The sequence below is a fragment of the Babylonia areolata genome, chromosome 10 (genome assembly GCF_041734735.1).
Source record: "Babylonia areolata isolate BAREFJ2019XMU chromosome 10, ASM4173473v1, whole genome shotgun sequence".
Classification (NCBI taxonomy): domain Eukaryota; kingdom Metazoa; phylum Mollusca; class Gastropoda; order Neogastropoda; family Buccinidae; genus Babylonia; species Babylonia areolata.
Window position 1 is genome coordinate 17,380,582 of NC_134885.1, and position 26,688 is coordinate 17,407,269.

Genomic DNA, 26,688 nt, shown 5'->3' on the forward strand with positions numbered 1-26,688 from the left:
AACGCCACGCCAAAAAGCTGAACCACTTCCACACCACCAGCCTCAGAAAACTTCTCGGCATAAAGTGGCAAGAGAAGATCCCTGACACAGAGGTGCTCACTCGTGCAAACTTGCCCAGCATCTACACCATCTTGATGCAGGCCCAGCTGCGCTGGGCAGGCCATGTAGTTCGCATGCCAGACCACCGGCTCCCCAAGAAACTGCTGTACGGCCAACTCCAACATGGCAAGCGCTCCCATGGAAGCCAAAAGAAGCGCTTCAAAGACACTCTGAAAGCTTCTCTGAAGGCCTTCAACATCAGCCATGACACATGGGAGCTGAATGCAATGGACAGACCAAAGTGGCGTTCAGCTGTCCACAAAGGCGCCAAATCCTGTGAGGCCAACAGAATCGCTGCAGCAGGGCAACGCAGACAGGCCAGGAAAAGCAGTGCCAGAAAGTCCCCGACAGCTGCCACCATCCCCTGTCCACACTGCGTCAGAACCTTCCGGGCGCGGATTGGCCTGACCAGTCATCTGCGCACCCACAGAGCCCAACCCACCCACACCCAGGATGACTAGATGGTCCTCCTCAATCCTGACGGATGAACCACACAGCGCATGATGTCATTATTAGTTTCGTATCTTTGTATCCCCCTTCAGGATGAGTTTTGGCCTAAGCTGAATACATTTCATTTCGTTTCGCTTCGTTTCGTCTCTCTCTCTCTCTCTCGCGTAAGTAGGTAACAAGGCAAGTCTGGTTGCTATGTCAGTCACTTGGCAGTTACATTGGTTATCATGCAGGCAGACAACCTTCAGCAAAATAGTCATTTACAAATTGTTTACCTTGCATTCATACTATTGTTGAAAGCTGTTCAGCATATACCCAAAGAAAGATTTTCCCTTCAGAATTGCGTTTTCTCTTTTTGTTTGTTGTCTTGCTGCTGCTGCTGTTTCTATGTGTGGCCCAGCAGATGTAAAGTGTGTGTCCAGTGTGATGAACATAGGGCTGTAATGAAAGGGGAGGCAGACAGAGCCTATCTTGTCTGTGGCTTAAGAAATACCAGACTGACCTCAATACATCACCAATTTACTGCTGCAAACAGGTTTTGTTTATCCACATTCTACAATCTCTCTTTTAATTTTTTTTTTTTTTTTTTTTTTTTTTTTTTTTTTTTTTTTTTTTAAAGCTATGAACTGTTAACTCTTCAAACCAGATATCAGACACAATTCAAAGCAGCAAATAAAGCATGTTTGAAATTACATGCTGGTTTGAACCGTTTCAAAGTAATGGCGGATTATGTTGCACAAACCTGTCTGTAACAGTGAGCTGCATACAAAAAATTTAATGGAAAGAGAGAAATCTCATGCATAAAGAACTTAAAGTATATTTGGTCATTCTTACCAAATTTTAAACATGGGAAGCAGAGGAGGAAAGGCAATCGCATGTCATCTGTAAACCCCTTCATAGTTGACACAGTTAAAACACACTTAACAGTGTAACAGCAGACACCACATGTTCAGCATACCAAGGGTCACAGCACTGATTCAAACCATAGTGGTCATTGGTGGTCACTCTGGGAAACTGCCAAGGTGTTCAAAGTCAACACATGAAAGAAACAACAGTGATGACCATATTTAGGACTGCTTCATCATGCTGACAACAGGCTGTCATCCACTGACACCAGTCTTTAAAATGGCACATTTGAAGGCAGAGTCCCATCAACTTATTTATCCATTTTAGCAAAGCATGTCAGTCATGATGATGAATATTCATAGCTCATGGGCACAGTCATGATCAGGAATGTACTGAGACAGATGAATGTGGAAGACCTAGTATAAGATGCAATATTTCATGGTCAGACAAACTGACAAAACTTGTACACATGTCATTCTTGCTCTTCAAGCGTTCTGAAAGTAACTTGTCATATTGTTGGTGTTCACTGCCGAACACTTCACTCAACAGCAACTTCAAATGTGTTCTTGTGTTGTTAATAGAAATATCACCTTATAACAATTCCTGCTTGTCTCCCGTTTATTTGTTCAGGATTTATTACATTTAGTGTTTTGGTACTGGACAGTTTATTCCAAATAATTTCAGCACAAAAAAAGAAAAAAAATAATCAGTAATAACACAATGGGGGAAATATGTTGAACCCATTCACAAGGACAACAAACAAAACAATTGCTATATTATTCATAGCCACCTTCACTTTTGGAACATTCACAACTGCTGTCAGCAGACTACAGCATGTGTGTGAATTGAAAACTGCATCAAAAACATTGATGGTAGGCTTGTCCTGACTGTATCCTCACTGATGACAAGACAGTGGAGGCAGCCCATGTACACAGTCACACATACACCAGCCTAATACAGGTTCCAATTCAGCACAACACCAACAGTGACAGACAGGGAAAGAGAGTGGCAGTAGAAGCAGACAGGCTGGCTGCACAACATTCAGGTGACAGAGAGCAACAGGTGATGGGAATGAATGTGACTGAAGCCAGCTGTTACCTGCCATAACAGCAGGCCTGGCCACTGCAGGATGAGAACAGGACACAGAGTGTGCAGCATGATAACAACACAGTATATGATAGGAGTCTCTTAAAACTGGCTGGCAAATGGGCACACACTGTCCAATTCTCTTGATTCTTTTATGCTAAGACAAGATAATTCAACAGCCTCTGGCTCTCTTCATTCCAATGACAAACCTTTCTCTGGTGAGCCTTTTGATCAGTTTCATAAGGTAACTGTGGAGACAGTACAGAGAATCATTCTTGCTTCTCCTCCCAAATCATGTGAACATGACTCAATTCCATTTCACCTTCTGTTTGAATGTCTTGATAATTATGATGATAATGATAATAATGAACACCTATTCAGGACTTTTTTTTTTTAGCAAATGGAGCTCAAAGTGCTTTACAAGTACAAAAACTCATAAATGACGACACCAAGAAAATAATAATAAATTGACAAACACAAACTTCAAACAGGCATCATAACACAACTCATCCAACTCTCTTGCACACACACACACACACACACACACACACACACACAGAGCATGGACAGAATGCATTTCAAAATCTGGTGGATAAAGATATCAGTACTCTTTTGCTGCGATTTTTGTGTGAAAAATCCCGACCCCCTCCCTCCCCTCCAAACGTTTTCGATTCAACACTGTCAACACAGTGGACTTGTTCACCTTGAACTCGGTCAAAGGGGGAATGTTTGTCAATTTCCTGTTGCATGTGAAAGTTGGCTGCTGCTGTGAAGCTTTGTTAAATGTGAAAAATGGTTCATTGACCATGACCCTTCAATGTCAAGTAAAGTTACTTAAGGCGGTGAAATGCCCAGTCAACTAAAGTCGCCTATGGCAGTGAAAGAATTAAATGGATGGATCTTCAGAGAAATGTTGAAAGAGGCTGTGGAAGTGGAGTTTCTTGTGTTAAATGGAAGGGTATTCCAGATGGCTGGACCCTAAAATGAAAGAATACAATGACTGAAGGATTTTGTTTTGACAGACAGAAAACAAAGAATCTGATTATCAGTAGAAGAATGGAGATTTTGAGATGGCTTGTATTGATGAAGAATATCAGAAATATTCAGGCCCAGTGCCAGTGAGAGATGAACTGACTGAGAGAGTTTGTATCAAATCCGGGACTGAAAGGGGGCCAGTGCAAGGACTTCAGATGAAGTATGGTTTGTTCACATTTGTGGACATTCAGAATCAGCCTCGTTCCAATGTTCTGAACCTTTTGGAGCTTCTGAAGCAAGTACTCTGGGGTGCAGCGAGAAGAGCATTGCCATAATCAAGCCTGGAGAGAACAAGAGAACAGAAAATAGTTTTGGTTTCACAACAAATTGTGACAGATGGTGCTTATTGTCCTATGTTCTAGGTATACTGTCCTGCAAACCTTTGATATATGCTCTTTGAAAGATCAAAAATGACACCCACATTAAGAACATGGGACAAGATTTCAATATCTGCAGCGTTACAGCATATCATGTTGGAAGTGAGAGGTCTTTTTGAAACTTATTAGGGACAGTTTTTTTTTTTTAAACTACAGAATTGTTATCATTAAATGATTAAACTGCAGTTTGTTATCCAAGATTTTAAGCTATAAATGCAGTTTTGTATATTCAAATCAATTGATGGATTCCAGCAACTGTACTTAACTGGTAGAGCTGTGTGCCATCAGCAAAACTTTCATGAGATAAACAGTGACAATAAATAGTTGAAGAAACTGGTGCTGTGTACATGATAAAGAAAAAAAAAAGATAGGGTCCCAACACAGCACCTTGTGGAACTCCGTATTTCCAAGATTGTATCAGGTGAAGACAGGCCAATTGCTAAAACTTTCTGTCCACGTTTTTTTGACGTCATTGTTATATATATATATATATATATATATATATATCTTTTTTCTTTTTTTTCTCAAGGCCCGACTAAGCGCGTTGGGTTACGCTGCTGGTCAGGCATCTGTGTGGCAGATGTGGTGTAGCGTATATGGATTTGTCCGAATGCAGTGACGCCTCCATGAGCTGCTGATACTGATACTATCTATGTTCACTAAGGTAAAATTTTATCCATGCTTGGGTGACACCTCAAATTCTGGGAGTGTTGCAGTCTAGGATTGCTTGGTCAATTGTGTTAAAGACAGCTGAGAGATCCCGAAGAGAAAGCAGAAATTCTATCATAATCAAGTGATTTGTGAAGATCTTTTGATGATGTTTTGCCATATACATATCGATTTTTGTTTATTGCTCTCTATCTGGTGGTGTCTTTCCAAGCATTCACAAATCAACTCTTGTCCACTCTTAGCTTAAGAAGCCCTCTCTATATCCTGACTGCCTTAGGACTATAAGCCCATTTCTAACTTTTGATTCCTGTCAAAACTAATTTAAAGAGTGGTGTCAGCTCAGCTTCTTGACCATCTGAAAGTGAGAACCTATAACCTGCTTGATCCACATTAGTCTGCCTACAGTGCAGGTCACAGTGCTGAGACTGCTATATGAAAAGTTGCAAACAATCTTATCAAATCACTTGATGAGGATGAAATTTGTGTTTGTTCTCTTCTTAATCTGTCAGCTGCCTTTAACACACCTGACAATGAAATTCTTTTGTCCAGACAGCGACACTCTATTGGCATTCAGGCTGTCAGTCACCAATGTACGGACAAAATCTGACCTCAGTGAACCTGGACAGAAAGTCTTTGTGCATGGTTGCTGAACACCTGCCACATTCCTGGAAAGCAAAGTTTTATGAAGTTCAGTGTGTTGGTCTTGTTTGTATGTATGTAAGTTTCTCAAATTATAGATCATCACTCTTTATCTCTTAAAAGTTTAGCTGATGATACACAGCTCTACCTGTCAAGTTTAACTAATTTTTCCACAGAAAAAAATATTCTAGATATCCAAGGCTGCATTTATGGCTTAAAATCTTGGGTGACACAAAAACAAACTGCAGTTTAATTATGGGGAAAAAACAACTTTTTTTTTCACATAACTTACTCTACTAATTTTCAAAAAGATTCCTCATTGCCGATAACTATCTGCATTGACAGTTCAGAGACATTGATTTCTCGTTTGATGTTCTGGGTATCTTTTTTTCTTTTTTTTCTTATCAGACCTGATCTTTCAAAGAGCATATCGCAAATATTTTCTAGATAACATACCTAGAATTCTTGAGAGTAAGTACCATCCATCACTATTTTATGCATGTGCAACCAAAACTATTGTCTGCTCTCCTGTTCTCTACAGGCTGGACTATGGTGATGCTCTCCTCACTGGCATCCAAAACTATCCACTTCACAAACTCCAAAAGGTCCAAAACAATGCTGCAAACTGATTCTGACACTGCCCAAATGTCAACATACCACACCTCTTCTGAAATCCTTGCACTGGCTTCCAATTCAGTCCAGGATGTTGTGCATACTCTCTTCAATCAGCTTCTTATCTGTCATTGTCACAGATCCTGAATATCTCTGACATTCTTAATCACTACACCCCATCCCCAAATCTCTATTTTTATTCTTCTGATATTCCATGTGTTCCATATGTCAGAACAAAATCCTTTGGTTAGCATACTCTTTTCTTTCTGTTCCAGCCATCTGGAATAATCTAACATGTAACATAAGACACTCTTCTTCTGTATTTGTGGGCTGCAACTCCCACATTCACTCATATGTACAGTGGACTTTTACATGTATGACTGTTCTTATCTCACCATGTAGGCAGCTACAGTCCATTTTGGTGTAAGTTTTTTTGTTTTGTTTTTATAACCCACTGAATGCTGACATGCAATTACAAGATCTTTAATGTAAGTATGAAGGGGGTTCTGGCACTAGCAGGCCTTTGACCTAAGAGAAAAAAAACAACACTCCACCTCTGATCAACCAGGTGTACTGAAACCGGGGACAAAATTCAGGAAACTCGGGTGAGAATCCAGCACTCTAACCATTTAGCCACTGCACCCATCATAAGACACTCTACTTCCATCACCTCTTTCAAATCTCAAAGACCCATCTGTTTAAACAGTACTAATATCTTTGTCCACCACTAGTCCACATTGCTTTTCATCCATGTGTATATGTGTGAGACTGTGTGAGACTCTGTGTGTGTGTGTGTGTGTGTTGTGTGTGTGTGTGTGTGTGTGTGTGTGTGTGTGTGTGTGTGTGTGTGTGTTTGTGTGTGTGAAAGAGAGAGAGAGAGAGTGTGTGTGTGTGTGTGTGTGAGTGAAAGAGAGAGAGTGTGTGTGTGTGTGTGTGGATGCAAGTCAGTCAGATGACTGGTGTCATGATGTCTGTTTGCAGTAAGTGTGTGAATTAATTCATTATTTTGTCATGCAGTTTTATGAGTTTTGTAAGTGTAAAGTAATTTAAGCTCTGTGTGAGAAAAAGTGCTGAAAAAATTCATAATCTTTATTACCATTATCATTGTCTTTTTTTTCATTACATGTATCATTATCATCATCATCATCATTATTATTATCATGACACTATGCTGTGTAATTACAGAACACAGTACAGGAATGTCTAATAGCTAGCTGTCAACAGGGCTTACCATGTACATGTATGGGAACCATAAAAGAAATAACTACTTGCAAATCCTACAACATGATTTCATGAATGTCTCCATGTGTGAACTAAAATGACTATTTGTGAGTGAGTGAGTTTTGATATTTTCAGAATTTGTTGGTAGTATTTTTGATTGTGTACTATTACGATTGTGTGTGCGCGTGTGCTTGTATGTGTGTGTGTGGGGGGGGGGGAGGAGGGGGGTTCGGGGGGGGGGGGGGAGAATAATTTTTAATGATGTTTGGTATCTTGTGTTCAGTTTTTTCTTTTTGATATTTACATGTGTTCTATTTGTCAATGCCTAGGGCTTAATTTCAAGATTAGGTGTAAATGTTCATAACAGTAATAATAATAATAGTAATGGCTGCAGAACACAGCCAGCTCACTCCTCGCTAGTATCAGCATTTCTTATCTTTTTCTGACCAACATGGAACTGGACTAATGGAAAGAGTTTGTGTGTGAGGCATGCCCATGTGTGCATGTGTGTGTGTGTGTGTGTGTGTGTCTGTCTGTCTGTGTCTGTGTGTGTGCATTCGTGTGCACTTTACTAAGCACAGGTTACTGTTCACATCTGTGTATGTGTGAGCATAATTATGATTAAAGAAATTAATCATGTTTATATATAAAATGTGTGTTTATGAGAACATATTTATTATTGAATTTGTGTTGAAATTTTCCATGTTACTGATACAGTCAGCAACCTGCAACAATATAATATCCACTGTCCTTCCTTCATCAGTTCACTGTGTCTTTGGTATTACATGATCCAAAGCAGTCTTCTTCATACCACACAGTGATACACACATGGCTACAACACAATCAGCAGACAAATCACAAACTTAAAGAAACAATCTGTTTTACTAATATTTAAACTTTTCTTTCCACAATGAATCATATGTGTTCTGTTAACTGTAAAAGCAGGCAATGCTAATGAATGGCAAACACCAATCTTTTTCTTAAAAACAAAACAAAACAAAACAAACAAAAAAACAAGCCCAACAACAATACATAGTATTTCAAAAGCAAGCAGTAACAGATATTTACCTGAATGTCATTCCTGTTTTCCTGCAGTCTATTTTTCAAGTCAGTCACCAGCTCCTCCTTGTCCTCTCCTTCATCTGGTAAGCACATGTCCACCACAAAGTCTTCAACACTCTTTAGCACTGATGTGTCATCCATACCTTGCGTGTGTGTATAAAAAAAATTTTTAAAAACAAGATAAAAAAATAAAGATTAAAAAAAAAAAAAGAAGAGAGAGAGAGAGATGTATATATTCACACATAAACACTAATCAAACTATTTGTGGCTGATGAGAGCACAGTGTTTTTGTAGGGGTTACTGCTCCCAATTATTGAAATTACCCAACCAGTGACAAACTGATGGGCCTTTGTCCTTTCGAAGCCTCTTTCAGTCTGAATCACACCAACAGTTGCAACCTTCTACAAATGTCTGTATCTAGAAACATTTTGCCAGTCTATCCAATGTATTGTCACCTATGAATTTTGTATCATGTGCACGGTACCCTATGACCTCTCTGTATAACAATCTGTTGAACTCATTGGTTTTAATCATCACAGCTGAACTACTTCTTTTCAAAATCACAGTAAATTACTATATTGTTGGACTTTATCTGGGAAGAATAATGCAATTTCTTCCTGAAACAACTTTAAGCAATTTACAGTACATCACTTCTTTTCTATGATAGGTTTCAGTTTCACATGGATAGCTGTTGACTTCACTGTTTAATTCTATTGTGATTGGGAGCAACTAAGCACACACTACAACCAAAGTGTATGTTCATGGGCCTTAAGTATACATTAATAAGGAATATAGGAATGATTTAATCAATCAACTGATGAAAATGTGTGCATACTGTTGTGGAGGGATGTCGGAGGGAGGGGGTATATGTGTGAATTTCAATTTACAATGGAAATTATACTGAATTATTGAAGTTTGGTGTTACATTTTGGGGAGGGGAGGGGGGGTAAATAAATACCTGGTATCCTGTTTGTGCAATTCAGAGAAGCATAAAAAACATGGAGTGATCAACATGAACAGAAAGTATGTGTACTCATGGTAAAAATGTGTAAACCCGATTTTCAGGAAATATTACACGGATTCACCTTACCCCCTAACTTTATCAACAAGTTTAAAACTGGAAACAATTTTCTTTGGGAAGAAGACCAGAAAAGATAATTGCCTTTAAATAAAATGAATAAATGAATAAAAAGAATGTGATAAGATAAAGAAGTCTCTTGTAACCTCTGCTGAGTATAGAGAACTTCAAAAATGCCACACTCAACAATATAACTGATTTGTACTTATATAAATGTAATCAAATGCAAACCATGGATGATTCTGCAATTTAAGTTTGTTACTTTTCCTGCAGAAAAGATGACATTTCCATGGTGTGAAAGTAATAGTAGGCTGTTTATTCAGAAGAAATTTAGAGTCCAATAGAATAATAATACTAATGAATAAATACAAATAACATAACTACAAAGAATCTTGATTTTTCTCACGGCACTTCAAATTGGAGCTATATGATTTGACTGTAACCAAAGCAAGTGATAGTTGTTTGGGGACTTTAAGGTCCACCGTCCCTGGTTGCCAACTGCAGAAAACGTCTTGAACACATACAAGAAACAACTCCTCCAACATATATATATATATATATATGGGCGAAAATATGAGAGTATCAAAAAGGAGGACAATTATTTTCTTTGGGGTTTATTTACCATTTTTTATGCATATGATATATATTTGTATATATATATATATATATATATATATATATATATATATATATATGTGTGTGTGTGTGTGTGTGTGTGTGTGTGTGTGTGTGTGTGTGTGAGTGAGTGAGTGAGTGACTGTGTGTGTGTGTGTGTGTGTGTGTGTGTGTGTGTGTATGTGACACACCCGAAAACCTGGCAAGTCTGATTTTATCAATTTTAACATTAATGTACTTCCAGAAAGTTTAATAATCAAAGATTAACATACAAAACAAATACAAAAAAAACAACCCAAAAACAAACAACAAAACTGATGTATCTATCAGGGTTTTTCTTCTTTTTTTCCTTTGTTTTTTTTCAAAGTTGGTGTGCCTCAAAAGAACAAATGGAAAAATCAGCTCATGAAAAAAAACTTACGTTTGCCTGCTTGTAACTTTAAAGCTTTTTAAAAAAAAATTTTTTTTAACATGTATGTGGTGTGAACAGAATCACAATTAAATAAACAATAATTTTCTGTATGAAAAACACTATGGAAATTTCCTATTTTCTCTCTCATAATGAAAACAAGAATGGTGAGTGAAGGAGTGACATGCCACGAGAGAGCAGTCAACGAGAGAGCAGAGCAGAGAGAGCAGAGCAGTCAACGAGAGAGCAGAGCAGTCAATGAGAAAGCAGAGCCGTCAATGAGAAAGCAGAGCTGAGAGAGCAGAGCAGTCAACGAGAGAGCAGAGCAGTCAATGAGAAAGCAGAGCTTAGAGAGCAGAGCAGTCAACAAGAGCAGAGCAGAGAGAGCAGAGCAGTCAACAAGAGAGCAGAGCAGACAACAAGAGCAGAGCTGAGAGAGCAGAGCAGTCAACAAGAGCAGAGCTGAGAGAGCAGAGCAGTCAATGAGAAAGCAGAGCTGAGAGAGCAGAGCAGTCAACAAGAGCAGAGCTGAGAGAGCAGAGCAGTCAACAAGAGAGCAGAGCAGACAGCAGAGCAGTCAACGAGAGCAGAACAGAGAGAGCAGAGCAGTCAACGAGAGCAGAGCAGAGAGAGTAGAGCAGTCAACAAGAAAGCAGAGCAGACAGAGCAGAGCAGTCAACGAGAGCAGAACAGAGAGAGCAGAGCAGTCAACGAGAGCAGAGCAGATAGAGCAGAGCAGTCAACGAGAGCAGAGCAGTCAACGAGAGCAGAGCAGAGAGAGTAGAGCAGTCAACAAGAAAGCAGAGCAGAGAGAGCAGAGCAGTCAACAAGAAAGCAGAGCAGAGAGAGCAGAGCAGTCAACAAGAAAGCAGAGCTGAGATAGCAGAGCAGTCAATGAGAGCAGAGCAGTCAACGAGAGCAGAGCAGTCAACAAGAGAGCAGAGCAGAGAGAGCAGAGCAGTCAACATGAAAGCAGAGCAGAGAGAGCAGAGCAGTCAACAAGAAAGCAGAGCAGAGAGAGCAGAGCAGTCAACAAGAAAGCAGAGCTGAGAGAGCAGAGCAGTCAATGAGAGAGCAGAGCAGTCAACAAGAGAGCAGAGCAGAGAAAGCAGAGCAGTCAACAAGAAAGCAGAGCTGAGAGAGCAGAGCAGTCAATGAGAGAGCAGAGCAGTCAACGAGAGCTGAGCAGTCAACAAGAGAGCAGAGCAGAGAGAGCAGAGCAGTCAACAAGAAAGCAGAGCAGAGAGAGCACAGCAGTCAACAAGAAAGCAGAGCAGAGAGAGCAGAGCAGTCAACAAGAAAGCAGAGCTGAGAGAGCAGAGCAGTCAATGAGAGAGCAGTTAACGAGAGCAGAGCAGTCAACAAGAGAGCAGAGCAGTCAACAAGAGAGCAGAGCAGAGAGAGCAGAGCAGTCAACAAGAGAGCAGAGCCGTCAATGAGAGCAGAGCAGTCAACAAGAGAGCAGAGCAGTCAATGAGAGAGCACAGCAGTCAATGAGAGCAGAGCAGTCAACAAGAGAGCAGAGCAGTCAATGAGAGAGCAGAGCAGTCAACAAGAGAGCAGAGCAGAGAGAGCAGAGCAGTCAACAAGAGAGCAGAGCAGTCAATGAGAGCAGAGGAGTCAACAAGACAGCAGAGCAGTCAATGAGAGAGCAGAGCAGTCAACAAGAGAACAGAGCAGAGAGAGCAGAGCAGTCAACAAGAAAGCAGAGCAGAGAGAGCAGAGCCGTCAATGAGAGAGCAGAGCAGTCAACGAGAGCAGAGCAGTCAACAAGAAAGCAGAGCATAGAGAGCAGAGCAGTCAACAAGAAAGTAGAGCAGTCAGAGAGCAGAGCAGTCAACAAGAAAGCAGAGCAGAGAGAGCAGAGCAGTCAATGAGAGAGCAGAGCAGTCAACAAGAGCAGAGCAGTCAACAAGAGAGCAGAGCAGAGAGAGCAGAGCAGTCAACAAGAAAGCAGAGCAGTCAGAGAGCAGTCAGAGAGCAGAGCAGTCAACGAGAAAGCAGAGCAGAGAGAGCAGAGCAGTCAATGAGAGAGCAGAGCAGTCAACGAGAGCAGAGCAGTCAACGAGAAAGCAGAGCAGCGAGAGCAGAGCAGTCAACAAGAAAGCAGAGCAGAGAGAGCAGAGCAGTCAACGAGAAAGCAGAGCAGAGAGAGCAGAGCAGTCAATGAGAGAGCAGAGCAGAGACAGCAGAGCAGTCAGAGAGCAGAGCAGTCAACGAGAAAGCAGAGCAGAGAGAGCAGAGCAGTCAATGAGAGAGCAGAGCAGTCAACGAGAGCAGAGCAGAGAGAGCAGAGCAGTCACCGAGAGAGCAGAACAGAGAGAGCAGAGTAGTCAACGGTGACAGTGAATGTTCAAATGAGAGACAAAGGCTAATTTTTTGTGTTTGAAAAAATAATATTTCCTGTATTGCTGATGAATTTTTTAAATTTCTGCTACATCATTGGCTGACATAATTTCAGAAAAGCCTGGAGTCAAAACGCACTGAACATCGTAACTTTAGTGACAAATGTGTGCAGAAGTATCACTTGAAAACATTAAAATATACTTCAGTTTCAAGCATTTTAATGTTAAAATATTTACCGACAGCAAAGATAACTTCAAAGATGCAAAATTGGTAAAAATCTAGATCTTCATTATTTTGACCCTAATAATGTGTTTTTATGAATAGCTGGCTGCGACTTTAGCTGGGTTTTCGCATGCTGCATCACACACACACACACACACACACACACACACACACACACACACATATATATATATATATATATATATATATATATATATATATACACACATACATATACCAGCAAAAAATCTACATGAGCACTAAATGGACAAACTACTGATAAAAAAAAGCTAGAAAATTAAAACATTCAAGTGAATAGTAATGGAAAACAAGAACATGAAATCATTTCTTTAGTCTATGCATACTCAAATAATGAAGGAAAGAAAGTATAACAAGAACTGAATAGACAAGCAAAAAACACTTCCTCAGTCAATAAATACTTAATTGATAAAGAAAAATATCTATAAAATATATATAGAAAACATATAGAAAAATATAACAGAAACTAAAAAAGACAAGTGAAAACACTTATCAAATATAGGTAGGAAAAGCAGCCAAAACAACTGATTGAAAGTTATCATCATTATTGTTGCTTATAGGCCAGTCGACTGAAACAGGGCCATTTCAGGACTCCCCAACTACACAAATGTCCAACCACATTAAGCACAAAAATGTCACACATAAAAAATTGTTAAGATAAACCTACAAAAAACCAGTTCATGACACATTATCTTAACCATTTATTAGCTACTTAGGACAAATAAGATTAGACTGTGCTGAGGATGTCAGCCCTTCCACTGAATTTATCATCCCCAGATTACAAAAAAACATAAAATTGGAAAAAACAACCAAAAAAAAAAAAACCAAAAAAAACCCAATGCTTCAAACGCAAACAAAAAATACATAATAAGAGCCATATTGCCAAGTAACACTGTAAAATGGACAGCTAGTTCCCATCCCAGTGTTTACAATTTCACAACCTAATCGCCAGAGCAAATCAGCACAGAAAGCACATTACAGACCGCAGAAAAAAGAAAAAGGTGTCAAGGCTTGCTTGAAAAAAGAAAGGGGAATGGACTGGGAAGGCAGAAAAATAAGACAACAGTGAAGGAAGAACAAAGTCAGAAATACAGAGAGCAATGGAAAAGATGAAATTTCTAGCACAGAATTTCTCTTTGACATTCAATCGGAATTTAAATGACACTGTTTTGGACTCTGCAGGGTTTGTTCTTGTAATCCTCTCCAACTATTACCTCCATTACTCCCATCACCATCTTCTTTTGCCCAGATAGTAGTGGAGGAAAATAAGTGAAAGTAAACAACTCTTTGATCCTTTTGAAAATGACTGAATACTTGCAAAGATGCTTTTAAAAAACAACAGCTAAGAACTGTGTTTACGAAGGACAGTGATGAATCCTCTCTGAAGCAGTGTGCCACAAATTATGCCTCTGCGGTCATCTCCCGAATGACTCAACACATGGCTGGGCGGTGGCACTAACATAACCATGCCAGTATTACTTGCAGTATAAAATATGACGGTCTCCAGATACAGCTATAAAGTATGCATATACAATGCATTGCTCATTTGTGAGAGAGAGAGAGAGAGAGAGAACAAGAACAAAAACAACAAGAGAGGCATGGCCTTCAAGACTCACTTGTGATACACTTTAAAAAAAAAAAAAAAAATCTAATCGTTAAAATGTGTTCTGTATTTGTTATTATAAAGCTTCGGGTTAAAAGAAAAAGAAAAAAAAAGTCCTAATGACAGATTCAAACTCTGCATGTTCGGGTGAGAAGAAACTGTCTTACCCATTACACTATATGGGCTCCTTAACTGACGTTCAAAAATATATTATTTAAAAATGCTTTTTTAAAGGGCGATAAATCGATTGCGGTGTTCGCAGTGAGAATGCTGTTTAAATAATATTATTCTGGTGTATCTAGGGCACTCAAAAAATATTTAAGGTCAATCAAAAATTCGTAAAGGAGACGTGGCTAAAGCAGTAAAGGAGACATGGCTATCACCCCAATCACACTGCAACATTTAACCGTTTTCTCTGGATCTAGATAGATGTACAAGTTTAGTTACACCCGGTTGACACGCTGGTCGATTCAATTTCTCTTTTATGTTCATTCTAGTTTTATAGTTTTAAAGTTGATATGAAAATTGAGTATTTTGTTAAACTAATAACATGTACAGCCAAGTACAAGTACTTCTAAACGTCGTATGAAATGAAAAGGACTTCACTTTGAGAAAAGTCAACAAGACTGGAAATTTTTGCATTTCATCAATTCAAGGGTATTAACTCTCATGGTTTATTATCTTTAATTGTGAATTCCGACTGATTCTGTGGATATTTTTATGGCAGTTTGGGGCATAATCCAGTAAGTGATGAGGCATTCACAAATCTTTCTTTGAATAAATATTTAACGGTCTCCTTCTCCAACTTTCCATCACATGTTATCATGTATAGTCCATTGAATATAGGATTGAACAGGCAGGTCAACAACTTGAAACAAAATGGCGTCCTTCGCAAGAATATGAGCACGCGCTTTGAATATGTATAAATATGCGTACGCAATTGATTTTTGCCCATGACCTTCAGGGCTCAGCCAATAGATCTATAAAGTCCACTCGTCAAATTGATTTTAATATTTTCTGAAAAAGACCACTTGGGAGAATGAACATAGTGAAAGCCCTGTACACTGAGAGTAAAACACACAAGCTTTTTATGTATTGAGTATAATTTCAAAATGTAATGTTTAAGATAAGAAAGATCAGTTTAAAGCAAATTAAGTCCCCTAGCATTAATTACAGATTAATTTCCCTTTTTTTTACTATCTGCACCAAAGACATGCAAAATAAATATAACTTCCATGCTTAGCAAAAGAAGTTCCTGTTTGAACAAAAAATGATAAAAATGACTGCTCTTGTTGTTGTGTCAGAATATCAGATCAAAGTGCCAAGTTTAGAGAATAAATAAATATATATATATATATATATATATATATATATATATAACAGTAAATGCAGTTTGCATATAATTTGGCTTCTTTTTTAAATTTTTTTGTGCCCATCCCAGAGGTGCAATACTGTTTTAACTCACTCGCTGCCATTGTCCGCATATGCGGACATCGTCGGAGAAAGCGTTGGATGCCAATGTCCGCATATGCGGACTTGGATTTTAAAAAGTCGTGCTGTCGGAGTGACACGTCGGATGCGAAAATCAAAAGCAGATGTGATATCTTACGTCACCTCTGGTCAGCTTTTCATTCACACACGCTGCGTGTGTGTCGCGATAAGCTCAACCGCAGTTGATAACAAAGCGTGCCCCCTGTCAGCTTTGTAAGTTGTTTGACAAGATGGCGTCACGGCGAAGTGTTCGACACGGTCGGAGAGGTGAAATGTTACTCAGCGCCGAAGATGCTTTGGAAATGATCCAAACTGAAGGCTCTGATGTCGAAGGAGATAATGTTGATTCTTCGGACAGTGAATTTGAACCAGATCCCGATGAACTAGAAATAGATTTGGCCGCTGAAGAGAGTGTTTACAATGGAGAGGAAAGTGAGAAACATGTGCCAACAGATGAGACAGACACAGACGACGAAACCACTGAGGAAACGGACGATTTTGCAAGTGTTTTCACCAGTGATTGGACTGACAATTTTTCCTTTTTCCCTCCCAGGACTCAGCATCACCTGCCATGAGCTCTTCCACTCAAGACAAGACTATTGTCGGTGATACTACATCAGGCTTTTGTGTACAGTGAACTCCTTTTTTTTTTCATTATGTAGAGACAATATATATATATATTTTTTTTTTTGTATGTGTGAATTTCAACTTTCTTCACCACCTGTTCATACTTCATTGCATGCACTAGGTCTTCAGTTCCTCAAATTGTGTTAGAATGTGATGTGGAACATGTTCAAGGGCATTGGTGTACCTTTCTGATGGGTGCAAAAATGCTAAAAAATACACAAAATATGTATACCGCGGTCAACATCAAGATGGTGAGTAAATACTTTGATTTTTTGCACACATATGGAACAACATTCCTTGCATACATATACTAAATATCAATTGTCTGGGTGTTTATTTGTTTTTTTTACATTTTTTTCCCCATCCTATACAAACCCTGGGTTTTCAGGGATTGGCAAGGGGAAAAACTCTTGGCATGGAGTGAGTTAAACAAGATGACTGGAAAGAACTGAATTTTTCCTATTTTTATGCCTAATTTGGTGTCAACTGACAAAGTATTTGCAGAGAAAATAGCAATGTTAAAGTTTAACACAGACACACACACACACACACACAGACAACCGAACACTGGATTAAAACACAGATTAACTTTGTTTACACAAGTGAGCCAAAAACTTTAATCTCCAGGCTTCTGGCCACTAGAAAGAGGTCAAAAGTACACAATATGGTGATCACGCAGGGACAACAAAATGTAAAATACATACCAACTTAAACCTGTAGAACAAAAGTGCTTCTTGTGCATAGTAAATTAATTCTGACTTTCATCATTGTTGTCACAGAATTCCTGTCGTATTTTCAGAGTTTACCAATACTGTAAGCAGAACCATTCTTCAGCAAGTGAACATACAATTACCTTCAGAGTTCAGATGTTTTTGCCGCAGGTTATTGTAAAGGGCACAATTGTTTATAAAATGGTTTTCATCTTCGACCACATTACAATGTTTACATGCATAATTTGAATTATATTTAAATGTTTTCCTGAAAAATGATCCATTTATTGGAAGCAAACCAAGCCGTAATTTTATCAAGCAGTCCCTAAAACACTTTTTATCCACAAAGTCAAAATATTGCTCACACTGAAAACCAGTTTTAAACAGTCCGTAGTTATGATATATATCTTTAGACATTACTGACTTCACTCGTCCCCAATATATCTTTCTTTCTTTGCTTAAATAATGACAAAAAAGTTTGCTCACAAGCAACGCCTTGTTGCAACCAGACATATCCAAACCCAAGGCTAAATAAAGTATTTTTTACTGAAGACACCCAGCATTTTTTTCCCCTTTTGTCCAGGTTAAACAACATCAAATATGCCTGTCTGGGTAATCAGTGCACATTCATATTCAGCAACCTTAACCAGTACTTGATACACTTTATAGCACTGTTTATATACAGAAGATAACGTCCCAGTTTGCCGTATGGTACTTTAAGTGGTATGTTCAAAAAACGTTTACATGCAAAGGAATGAACCTTTTCAATATTGTCATGTCTGTTAAGACCCCACATCTCTGAAGCGTACAAAAGAATGGGTTGTACCTGAGCATCAAATATTTTGAAAAAACATCCTTTGGGAATATCATTCAGCTTCGTTATATATTTTATACAGTTAATGCATGCATGTTTGCCTTTTACTGCTAAAATCCCTACTCCTTTGTTTATACTCTTTTTTTTTCATAAAAACAAACCCTAGATAATTATATTCATTCACTGCTTCTAGAGCATTTCCATCACGATTAGACTTTTCATATCTTCCCAAAAAGCCACCTTTTCGAAAAACCATCACTTTAGTCTTGTCAGTATTTACATTCAAGAAGAGTGTTTTATATGCATTATTCAGAATATTAATTTCATTTTGCAGACCAGCCGCAGTGTTAGATAGCAATACTATATCATCCGCGAACAGAAGAATGTACAACTCTAATAAATCAGGCAAAAACTGAATTCGATGAATACCACTGATTTCAATTGCTGATGCAATTTCGTTAACAAACAACGAAAACAATACAGGGCTTAATATACATCCTTGCCTTAGGCCAACAGGACAATCAAAAAACTCAGTTAACTTATTTTCAATACGTACACAAGACATAACACATTTATACATAGCAATGATAGCATTCATAAATTTCCCCTTTATACCTTTCTGAATCAAAATATCAAACAAAGACTCATGTTGCACAGAGTCAAATGCTTTTCTCAGATCAACAAAACAGGCATAAAGCTAACCTCCCTTCTTTGATAAAGACTTCTCAATAACCACATTCAGAGTAAAAATATGATCTGTTGTGGCATAACCATGCCTGAATCCAGCCTGTGACTCTGTTAGCATACCATTTTCTTCAGCCCATTTGACAAGTCTTCCGTTTAGCACTGATGTACAACATCTGCTAATAAGACTGAGCAAAGACATGCCCCTATAGTTGTCTGTTGAACATCTCCCTTTTTAAAAATTCGAACAATTATTGCCTTCGCCCATTCATCTGGATACATGCCCTTATCAAACAGAATGTTAAATAGTTTTGTTAAAAAATGTACAGCAATATTATCAGCTGATTTTAACATGTCTGCCAAAATACAGTCTACACCACAAGCCTTGCCTTTTTTAAATTTCTGAATACCATCTGCAACTTCTTGTTCTGAAATAGCATGACTGAGTTCATCAGATATATTTGATTCCTCTGCTATCAGTAGTTATAACCTTGTTCTGAGTAAATAAATTCTGAAAGTGTTCAAACCATTCATTTTCTTTAATGTCTTTACATACTCCTATTTTCCTTCTTCCAGACACTTGCTTTGCTTCTTTCCAAAACTGTTTGCTGTCTTTGCTCAGTGATGCTGGACGTCTGGTTTTATCATGTCTATAGCTGACTTTCTTTACCTTACATAAATCCCTACATTCCTTACGAGCTTTCACATAGGGTAATCGGTGTTTATCATCCTTGGTTTGTCTTAACATTGTTAACATTTGTCTGGCTTTGTGTTTTGCATCTTTACATTCAGCATCAAACCAATGGGCATCTCGCTGACCACTCCCAACACACACGCTTCCTCATACATTCACTCACTCTCAACAATATATTACTGAATAGCTCCAAAGCCTCATTTACACTGTAATCCAAAAGAGAAAACACATGTACACACATATTCTATAAATAATCTGAATAAAGACTTTCTCTGAAACTGTTCTCCTTTGTTTCATCCTAAGCTGATCTATTAATCTATTTAATATCATTTACTTTCTCAGTACAAGCAATTGTAAACGATACAGGGAAATGCAGTGAGTCAATAATGAAACAACCTTCAATGAGCGTACAAAATCCATAACATACAACTCTCTGGACATTATAACATAATCTATGGTACTTCCACCTGTAGACAAGACAAATGTTAATGAATCATCAAAACCAAAACAACATAAAATAATAAATAACACAATCAAATGCAGAACACATCTCTAACAAATCTTTACCAAAAGCGTTCTTTTCTCTGTCATCAGATTTTCTCTTAAACAAATCGTCTTCCTGAAAATGCGACCAATCCCACTTGTCATTTTCAGTTCTGTCAGCTGAGGACAGAGCGTTTACACAACCAGTCCGTGCATTAAGGTCTCCTATTATCATCAAAGCAAAATCTTTTGCCTGCTCATGTTCCAGAACTTCTATGCCATATCCGTGCTCCGCCCTTGTGTGATTTTTGATGTGCAAGGAAATGTCTCCATGGTGATGAAAAATTGGACAACAGAAGAAAGTGATACTGTTAAGGGTGTTCTTACTACAGCTGATTGTGTGAATTGATATTGTTCAGCTGACTGTGTGAACTTGATATTGTTCAGCTGATTGTGTGAACTTGATAATTATTGTTCAGCTGATTGTGTGAATTGATACTGTTGATATGAATTGTTTTGGGTTTTTTTAAGGTAAAATTAATACAGTAGTTGTGACCTGATAATGGTTTGAGGACTGCTGTTTTTGTCTATGTTGCGTTTGCGTATGTATGCATTGATTGGAGAAAACTGAAGGGTGAATGAACACGCACTGGGGGGCGGGGGAGCCTTTTTCCTGCTGATCGCCCTATCAATGACAGAATAATCAGCAACTGATTGTGGTCACTCTATAGAAGAAAGGAAGGAAAACGAGTATATACACACAACAGATTACTCAGTGGGGATCAGTTATCATCTTAGATGCACACACAGCTTTTATGATTTGTTCAAGAACACATAGGATATTTTTAAGCATTCTTCAAAATTAAAATGTTCCCAATTTACTTTTATGTAAAACTATGACATTTTCTGCATATCATTAGTTTTCATCTGCAACAAAATAAATAAAGCCTTATTCTATATGATTTTATTTGTTTGGTATGTGTGAATTCAGAGCAAAGTAACTTCCCTTCACATGATTTAGAAGGTCCCGCAAAAAAAATCCACCTTAATCATGTGCAAACAGTGTACAGTGCCCCTCTGTGCTGTTCCATGCTTTGAGGTGTTCCACACTGACAAGGACTACAGCAAATAATAATCTAGCTGCAGCAGAAATGTGTAAATAGGTTTGTTTGGGTTTTTTTCAAGTGATGGATTTGAATGGTTTTTCTTTTTCTCTCTTTCCAGTGTTGTGATCTTCTATTTTATTTTTTTAACAGTTTGTTGTGCAACATTTAACTTCAAACTGATTCATAAGAATCAGGGAACCTTACTGTCTGAGAAAATCATCTTATGCTGCCTTGTGGATTAGCTGATGGATATGACATGCCTGGTGAGTACAGTATACCTATTTTTCAATTTTTTTGTTTGTTTTTCAATATTTAGTGACAAAATTTAAAATATCAAAAAAAATATTTAACTGCATTTAATGAGAAAACTGTTTTAAAATGTTAAAAGAAGAGATGGTAAACTTTCTAGTATATATAATTTGTATGTCTTTGTCTCTGTGTGAAAGTGTGTTGAATTTTTCAAATATGCCCATATTTGCCCGTCACAGAAAAACTACATGCACTATTTAACTATGTCTCCATAGAGTTAAGACACATACACATGTGTGTGCATGCACATACACAAACAGAGCAACATACATAGAGCAATTCATGTAAAACACTTTGTGTGTGTGTGTGTGTGTGTGTGTGTGCGTGCATGTGTGACAGAAGCGAAGGAAGGATAACTGCAAAACATGTGAACAATTGTCAGATTTAATGCTCGGCTCCCTTGTGAAATTTCTGTCTGGGAGCAGAGGGTTAAAGCTTGAGTCTAAACTTGTCCAGATCATTTGTAAAATTCAAAAACAAAACAGTTCTGAAATCAACACAAGTAATATGCAGTCAAAAACTTCACAAAACATTTCCTCACCTTCTACAGGCTCTGGACTGAATCTCATCAAGTCACTGGCAGATTTCTGAAGTCGAGGTGGAGGTCTTTTGGGAGGGGTCATACCAGCCATGCCAAGGGGTCTTGGTGGAATGGCTGTTGTGGATGGTGGTGGTGGTGTTGTGGAAGAAGATGAGGAAGGGTTCACTGGTACAGAATGACAGCTACCAGGTGCAGCAGGAGCAGGTCTGTGAGGGATGGGTTTGCTGCCGTCTGCACTCACTGGCTGCAATGGTGTTTTGGATGGAACAGGAGCAATTCGTGGTCCTGTTGGTCGTGGGGGAGGTCGTTTTATCCTCCTTTCCATATAATGTGAAGACACATCTTGACTCCTGCCATTATTGGTGAACTGAACACATACTGGCGGACGAGGCACAGATCTTGTGGGATGGGGTGGCCGTGAGGTGGCCTCTAAGCTAATCAGCTGACCTTCATTATCATGCTCAAACCCTGCATTCACAAATGAACCTTTGTCTTCTGCTTTGAGGATGGCAGGGCGATGGGGTGACATGGAGTAAGAGGGACTGGCTTTTGGTGAGACAGAAACTGCTGTTTGGAGGGAAACTTCATGGTCCTGTTTGACAGCAGAAAAGCTATTGTCATTATTGCTTCTGTTGAATATTGGGGATGACAGAGTCAAATGTTCCACATCTGTATTGGACTTGGGTCTCAAACTACTCTTTTCTTTTTTCCTCAAAACGGCATCACTGGTTTCTTTTTCTGTCACAACACTAAGTGTGTCTCCAATCTTTTGAGAATGTCTCTTATCACTGTCTTCAGTATGTTGTGAGTCTGAAGCTACTGTGCTCACATTATGTTCTCCAGAAACTGTGGATGAAAATGAATCTGATCTTGACTTTTTTCCTTCTCCAACAACACTATTTCCTCTTGACTCATCTACTTCACTCTTTGCCTTTTCTATCTCTACCTTTACTAAATTGTCTAACGAAAGGGTAACATCAAGACCAGAAAACACTTTCTTGCTTTCACCAGTTAAAACATTTTGCCCATCATCATCATGATCCTTGAAAGTACTTTTTTCTGTGTATGACCTTTGTCCAGTGACAGGTTCTTTACAAGTGCCATGTGCTGAAACAACAGATTTGGAAACCAGAGAAGATTTAGGTTTTGGTTTTATAATTGGTTTGGGGGCTAGTTTAGGTTTGGGCTTCAGTGCAGATGGTTTGGTTGATGACGCACTGGAGACAGGTGTTTGTGATGAAGGGTGGCTGGTTTGCCTGCTGGTGATCTGTGAGGACTCTGAATCTGGAGATGGTGGACACAATACTGAAGTATTTGAAATACCGCCATCTCTTGAGCCTGCCAACAATACCCCTTCAGCTTCTTTCTCCCCTATACCTGAAATCTGAGCAACATAACCAGATGCACTACTGCCTGTGGTGACAGTTCCTTCTGACAACCTGGATGATGGCGTGGTGTTGCCCTGTGGAGCACCACTGATGACTTGCACATGATTCTGGGGAACCAGCCCCACAGTGCCTCCGTCTTTACGGGCTTCCAACCAGTCAAAGTCAATCATGCGTAGAACTTCAATCGTATCGCCTTCTTTCACATTCAAATCTCCTTGAATTTCTCCTAAAAAATCATGAAGCACTAAAGCAAACCCTGTAAAACTAATATCATCTGTGGTTTGCTGACAGTCAGGTGTTACAGTTTTTTCTCTGGATGAGTCTGAAACATCAGAACTGTTCAAGAGACCAATATTATGACCATTTTGTGAAACTGTTTGTTCTTTGCCATTGTCCTTCACCTCAGTAGTGGCAGTGTTGTGCAATTCTTTTTTCAAGTTATGTCCATGTTCTGTCAGATTCTGTGTTTCTGTAGTGTCATCAAGGCTATGTGTTTGGGAAATTTTGTTAATATCATAAGCATATGGGCAATCAACAATAATCTCAACAAATGTGGCTGGGAACAGCCCAGTTTTGCCATCCAAGTCTCCTTCGATCCATTCCTCATCTACATGCTGAATAAGTGTCACAATCTCATTCTCCCCAAATGAAAGCTCTGTGGGTAACTGTGCCTGGAAGGGAAACAGTGTTTTAGCATAAGGCGTAATTTCTGCATCATGGGAGCGAGTGTTTTCCCTGGTGTATGACACAGTGTTCTGAGGAATAACTCTGCTCTGACAGGTGAAATCAGACGTCAATGAAGTTATTCTGTCTGCCACATCTTCTGCTCTGTACTCCTCTCTGATTACTTGTTCTGACTCCCTTTCAGTTTTAGTGTTCCGATTATCCTTGCTATTTTCAGAAGATAAATGACCAGCACCCACCTCTGAATCATCAGCAAAATCCTCAAGAAATTCAACACAGATGGTGGAAACGAGACCAACTTTGTTGTGACACTGGCCATAAAACCAGTCATCATCCACTACTTCTGTTACTGTGATGAGGTCTCCAGCCTGGAACCCCAATTCTCCTTCAATCTGAGGGATCACGTCCACCAGCGCTCTTGCAAACATCACCTCTGACGTCCTGGCAAGACTGTCTGCTCGAGACTGGACAGAAATACGCAAAAATCAATCATCACTTGGCAATTTATACCTAATCTGCAGACAGATGCATTCAAATACACAAGTCAAAACACATAAATTTTTTTTTTTTTTTTTTTTTTTTTTTTTTTTTTTGCTGCCCCATCATCTGCTCCACTCAGTGGTGTCATCCCCATGCCACTCATTCAGAAATCCCCATACACAGCCACACCTGGGTTTGTCCATCATAGTCCCAGCATCAGAAACCCACAGGGAACTATCAATGTCAGGTCACCAGGAGGCCCCATACCAGAGGAGACCCTACACTACTGCTGAGTCACTTTGGTGGTATTCAGTAGTACCTGTTCTGACTCACATACCAGGGACACCACCTATTAAGCCCCCTACTTATGACAATAACTGCTTAGTCACAGAGCCAGACTAACAGAGCGGCCCATTACTGAGTGGAGACTGCCACCTCATCCCTCTAGTGACAGTCCCCCATGAATCTGCCAACAACAAACACTCTGACAGGACTCAACCCAAGCATGGAAGTGGAGGGGGATCGAAACTGAGATCACCATGACAGACAGGCATGAGGTCCATTTTTGAGACAGTGTGACAAGGCTGAACTTTCTGCTTCCTTTCATAATGATATCCAGCCATTAACCTGGCCAAAGAGATACACACACTTGCAGTGCTGGTCATGAAATTTGAGCAGTACATCCAAAGACACACCTGTAAATCCATGATGCAAATCACTTGGTGATAGGGGCTGGTGGCCACAATAATTTCTACAGCGAAGTGCTCCATGCTGAAGGAAACAACTGCATTGACATCAAAAATTGACCAAAAGAACTTAAGATGCAAGGGTCAGATTTTAGCAAAAAGGCATGCCTTACAGGCTGGAAATAACAAATCAACATGAAGGATTCAAAACATGTATCTTCCTCATTTTGTTTTTTTAACCTCTTCAGAGCCAGGCGTTATTTTGGCCTGAACTTCCTATTTGGTGGGCAGTTTTTGGTTGCGGAGGGCAATAATTAACAAAAAAAATCTAGCATGCAAACTACTACAAGAAAGTATATATAACAAACTTTTCTGCAAGGAAAATGAACAGACTATATAATTTCTAACAGTTTTAAGCTTATTTAACACACAGGTTAACAAAAAGTGAACCATACATGTGAGATGAACAGATTTCACATACTTTCTGAATATGTCATGTCTGAAATGAAGCTAGAAAACATATGAAAATTAAAATATAATCCATAGTTCTGGTATTCCACACATTTTCAGCCCATCATTCACTCACAGTTTCTTGGCAACTGCAGTAAAAATGAAGCCAGCAAACTTTCTTTTTTCACCCTTGCAAAAAAAGTTCTTTTCTTTTCCATCACAAGTTACTCCACATTCAACATATAATGAGAGAAAAAAACAAAAGACATCTGACCTTCAATGAAGTCAGCACCACTAACAATAACACCAAACAATGACCATGGTGCATGTAACATTGTAAGTTGTATGGATTGACAGCTAACCTCTACAGAGTCTGCAATTACGCAATAATGTTGATATGCACTATTTTTGTAGCCTGCACAACTGACTCGGTGTTTAATCATATATAACAACATTATGTGATATTGCAAGGGCTTTTCCAACTGTGTATGCCCTCCCTCACACCCTCTATACTTCTACCTCCCTGACTCATCCATGTTCCACCTGATCCTACTGCTTTCCCATTTATTCATTCACACTTATATCCATATATGTATCATCTAGTAAGGCATAAAGAGTTATTTCTATTGAATGAAGACATTCTCTGTCTTTTGATATATCAGCATGCACCAAATGAGTTCATAATAATTACAACATTCAGATTTAATCAAATGTGTTACACAAGGATGCAAATATACTTGATTTGTCAACCTCAACCAAAGAATTTAAGAGAATCCACACTTACACACAAAAACGATACAGTCTTTACGAAGTCATTGTGTTATGATTCAATGAGGGGGGCATATGAATACCAGTTTCTTTTCAATTTCTCTTGATCTGGTTTCCCATTTAACATGATTTATGTCCAATTTTTTCAATCGCGTATCTGTGTTTTAATGATCTTATAAAGAATGTTGGAGCTTTATACTGCTATTTATTGATTTCCGTGCCATAGGAAGGAAAGGGAGAATTCTATGCTGCACGGTTTTCCGGCCTCCAGGAGTACCAGTATCAGTAGCTCAAGGAGGTGTCACTGTGTTCGGTCAAATCCATATACGCTACACCACATCTGCCAAGCAGATGCCTGACCAGCA

At 38.9% G+C, this 26,688-nt stretch overlaps 1 protein-coding gene across 5 annotated transcripts in view; it reads right to left on the reverse strand.

Moving 5' to 3' along the window:
- Positions 1-26,688, reverse strand: part of LOC143286835 (dynamin-binding protein-like) — a 274,661-nt gene that overhangs the window by 203,797 nt on the left and 44,176 nt on the right. For 4 of the 5 annotated variants that reach the window (XM_076594658.1, XM_076594659.1, XM_076594657.1 and 1 more), the window contains 2 exons: positions 21,868-24,403; positions 8,103-8,176 (listed from right to left, as the gene is read on the reverse strand). In XM_076594658.1, coding sequence (XP_076450773.1) covers positions 8,103-8,176; positions 21,868-24,403 — 2,610 coding nt within the window. Of the gene's footprint in view, positions 1-1,383; positions 2,433-8,102; positions 8,177-21,867; positions 24,404-26,688 lie in introns of those variants that run through there. The other variant, XM_076594661.1, reaches the window with a different exon arrangement.